Raw genomic sequence first — 3,842 nt, 5'->3', positions numbered from 1 at the left:
ATAACATTTAGAATATTTTTAATAACCAACCGAATGCTTTTTGGGAGAATGTAAAAATATTAATTGATAAAAATTCACTCAAAATTTGTAAAAATTTAAAATGGAATTTGAAAGTTTATTTTCATTATTTCAAGTGCACTTAATATTTTCATTTGCTTACAAAGAATATCAAAAAAATCATAAAATAATAATTGTTTCTGTATAGTTTTTAACATATTAATCCTGTATATTAATATAGATGAATTTAACATATTTGTAATGTTATTTAAGAATTTAATTATTGTAAGAATATGATTTCTGATTTTTGATTAGTTAAAAAAATTAGACGTGCGAAGCACAAAGTTTAAAATTCTAGTTCTATCTTGATGAGACAATTGTACACGTTTAAAAAATACTACAATTTTAAACTTTACGCTTCGCATGCCCAATTTTTCAACCAATCAAAAATCAGAGACCATATTCTTACGATAATTAGATTTTTAGTTAATTTTTACAACTATTTTTTTAATTCGTCTAATTTAATAAAGAAAATTTATTTTTCACTTACCTTTTTATAAATATAATTGATAAGTATGCAATTATTAATAGGAACCATTTTTATAAATAAAAATAATTTATAAGATTTAAAATTTTTTTGTCTTTTTATTAATATTTTTTAAATATAATTTTTTTCATGTACCAATATATGATTAACACACATGAATAAAGTTTTTTCAAATAAACATACAATAATATTAATAAAATGTATGAACTCTTTCATATAATAGAATAATTTTTTTGATAGAAAAGTTTTTTTAAAAAAAAAATGATATAAAAAATCAATGATGATAATTAACTAATCATCATCACTGAGGTAAATAACCTCAATTGGTTGTGGCTTCTTCTGCTGTTGCTGCTGCTGTCGTTGCTGACATTGTTGGTGTTGCTGCACCAACTGTTCCTGGAATCCTGATGAAAACAGTTCTTCACGACTGATGATGTATGGAAAAGTTGATGAATCACGATCAACTTTGAACCAAACTGTCTTTTCCAAAATCATCACAGATTCTGCACTGACGTCGGCAATGGTTATTTTAGCTCCATTCAAGTTACCGGTCAAAATAAATTGACGCTGTAAAGCTAATTTCATAACATCCATTAAAACAAAATTTGACAATTCGATTTCCCACTCAACTGGTGATATGATTAAGTCCACATTCAAATTTGGCAGGGCCATGGTTAGTTTTCCTTTTAAAAATCGAAAAATTAATCAGTAAAAAAATTATACAGTACTCAATGAAAAAAAATTTTGTTTTAACAACTATTCAAAAAATTTAAAAACATAAGTTTTTTTCAAGTGACCAATTTAAAATAAAAAATTCTTCTCACCTAGATTCGTCAAGTGAAAAAAACAACTTTTCACAAAAAATAAAAACTAGGATTCACTCAGAAATTTGACAGAAATTTTTTCACTTGCATGCACGTAGTCACGTTGATGAACTGATTCAGTTTGATGGATATTTCACTTATACTTATTTATATAGAGCAAAAATACACTCAAAACTTTTAGATGTGACAATTAATGAGTATCTGTGTGGAGTAAATAGAACTTATTGACATTTCGGATACAAACTTCCAGGAGTATCGAGTTGCAAAGATAAGAAAATTGTGTTTGTCAAAAATTATTGTAATGCGTTGCAAGATGTTTTTCATGTTTTAGATGTAGAGTATATAGAACTTATTGACAACACATGTTAGATACACACTTCCAGGAGTATCGAGTTGCAAAGATAAAAAAATTGCGTTTGTCTAAAATTATTGTGATGCACTCTCAGATGTTTTTTATGTTTGAGAAATTTCTATCAAGATCTCGATTATGATCAATTTTGAGAACTTCATATTTTTTACTAAATGCATCATTTTTTGTAAAAAGAAAAAAATGTTTTTTACAAAATTTTTAGTATTGCACAATATTGTTTAATTTATATTTTTCAACAATTTTTATTTACATAGATATACAGTTACATCAATAAAAACTTGTTTTCAAAAGTTACTGCAATGAATCGTAAGGCAATTTTTTTCTCATGTTTTTCGATTAAATAAAATGCGTAACATTTTTTCGAAGGTTACAGCTTTCTCAATGGAGTCAAATTATAGACCGGAAATATAAGTCTAACTCCTTTTTTTTTTTTAAATAATAACATTACTCTTGTAAATATTTGACATCAACAATAATGTTTGCTGTTTTAATTGTATGAAATCATGCATTTTTTTTGCGTGACAAGTATGTATGATAAAACTATTCTCTAGAAACTGTATAAAAGAAAACAAACGGTTCGAGTTGTATTCAACTTTTTTTTATTCATAATCATAATACATCAATTTATTTAAAAACGCTAATAAACTGCTGTGACAAAAGTTAAATAAAATATAAATAATTCTCTATAAACCAAACTTTTAAACGCTGAACATTTTCCAATGCACAGTGATAATCATCGTATATGATATCACTATGTTCAAGTTCTGGATGTTGGATAAAATGAGTAATTTTCGGTAAGCTTCTGAGTGATGGACATCCTAATGATTCAAGATTAATGACTTGTTTAGTTGAACTACAAATACTCTGAATCCATTTTTGTTTTTCGTGGCCTTTGACGTAAATGTATTTGTAATCTCTCACAATGAAATTGAGAACTTCTTCAAGACAATTATAAGGTATGACTCCTTTATCCCATGGTATACCATGATGCTTGCGTATCAACCATAAGTTCATATGTTTATAGTTATTAGGTAGCCCGCTCCAATTACAAGGTGGCTTGAATATTTTAACAGACAGTACATTTGAATGATCTAATATTTTATTTACACTAATTGCTGCAAGCTTTTTCACCACAAAACAATTGTTAGGCCTTTTGAAGCCTTGAACATCAACAATAATTTCTCCAGCCATTTATCACAAAAATATAGATGAATTTTAGTCAGTCACAGAAACAATACTGAATATTTTTTTTTAAAAACCAGTCTTTTATATTATTCTTCTGCAAAGTGTTACGGAGGAAATTGCTTAAATAAATTACTTTGAGATTTTTTGTATGATTCAAAATTTTAATCAATGATTTCATGATTTTTCAGATATTTACTTCATCCGCTCTTCGAGTTTTTGAAACTTTTCAGTTAATTCTGATAGTTTTTTTATTAAATTTTGTTCATCAGCACAATTTGAATATAATATTCCCATGCGTACACTATTAATAACTTCAAAGTTTTTTTCTAATGCAAGGACATCATTTTTCAATATACTCAGAAGATTTGTTGTAAAAAACACTATCAATTAAATCATCAAAATCTTCGCAAAACTTTTCAAGTTTTTCAGCATTTTCATTTATTTCCAAGAGTTTTTTTGCCAAATTCTGTTTATCAGCACAATTTATGTATGATGTATCGGCAAAAAGACTTTTGAAAATTTTAGAGTTTTTCTCCAATGTAATTATCCAGTTAACACATTTACCAATATCTTCAGGAGGAACATCACCAAAAAATCTTTCTATCAGATCATCAAAATCCTCACAGAAAGGGTGATTATTCCGTAAAAATGCAATTTCTTGTTCACACAAATTATCTATCTCCATGGTTTGAAAGTTGTACTTGAAGCTCTCAAAATACACTAACCAAATGAAGATTTATAAATTGAATAGTTGTGGCGAAGTTAGCCAAAAAATGGTGGAATCCCCTCCTTTTTCCCAAAAAAGTAAGGCGTAATTGCGACTGCAAAATAGCAATAAAGGGCTGAGGCGGAGTCGGCCAGAAATGGCGGACTTACCCCCCCCCCCCAACACCGACAGTCGACAAAAAATACCGGCAAC

The 3,842-nt window shown here is 27.7% G+C and overlaps 1 protein-coding gene across 1 annotated transcript; it reads right to left on the bottom strand.

The window, feature by feature from the left end:
- Nucleotides 1–835: 835 nt before the first annotated feature.
- Nucleotides 836–1,459, bottom strand: LOC123274928. The gene is made up of 2 exons (XM_044742738.1): nt 1,369–1,459; nt 836–1,227 (listed from the first exon to the last, which is right to left on the bottom strand). Exon 2 carries the CDS (start codon nt 1,214–1,216, stop codon nt 836–838), a length of 381 nt encoding a protein of 126 aa, XP_044598673.1. The 5' UTR covers nt 1,217–1,227; nt 1,369–1,459.
- Between the last annotated feature and the right edge of the window lie 2,383 nt (nt 1,460–3,842).

Source organism: Cotesia glomerata, unplaced genomic scaffold (genome assembly GCF_020080835.1).
Source record: "Cotesia glomerata isolate CgM1 unplaced genomic scaffold, MPM_Cglom_v2.3 scaffold_930, whole genome shotgun sequence".
Lineage (NCBI taxonomy): Eukaryota > Metazoa > Arthropoda > Insecta > Hymenoptera > Braconidae > Cotesia > Cotesia glomerata.
Note: the sequence above shows the minus strand (reverse complement) of the source record. Positions and strands in the feature narration are given on the sequence as shown.

Coding starts and splice junctions, on each gene's coding strand:
- LOC123274928 (XM_044742738.1), bottom strand. CDS start 1,216: ATGGCCCTGCCAAATTTGAATGTGGACTTAATCATATCACCAGTTGAG.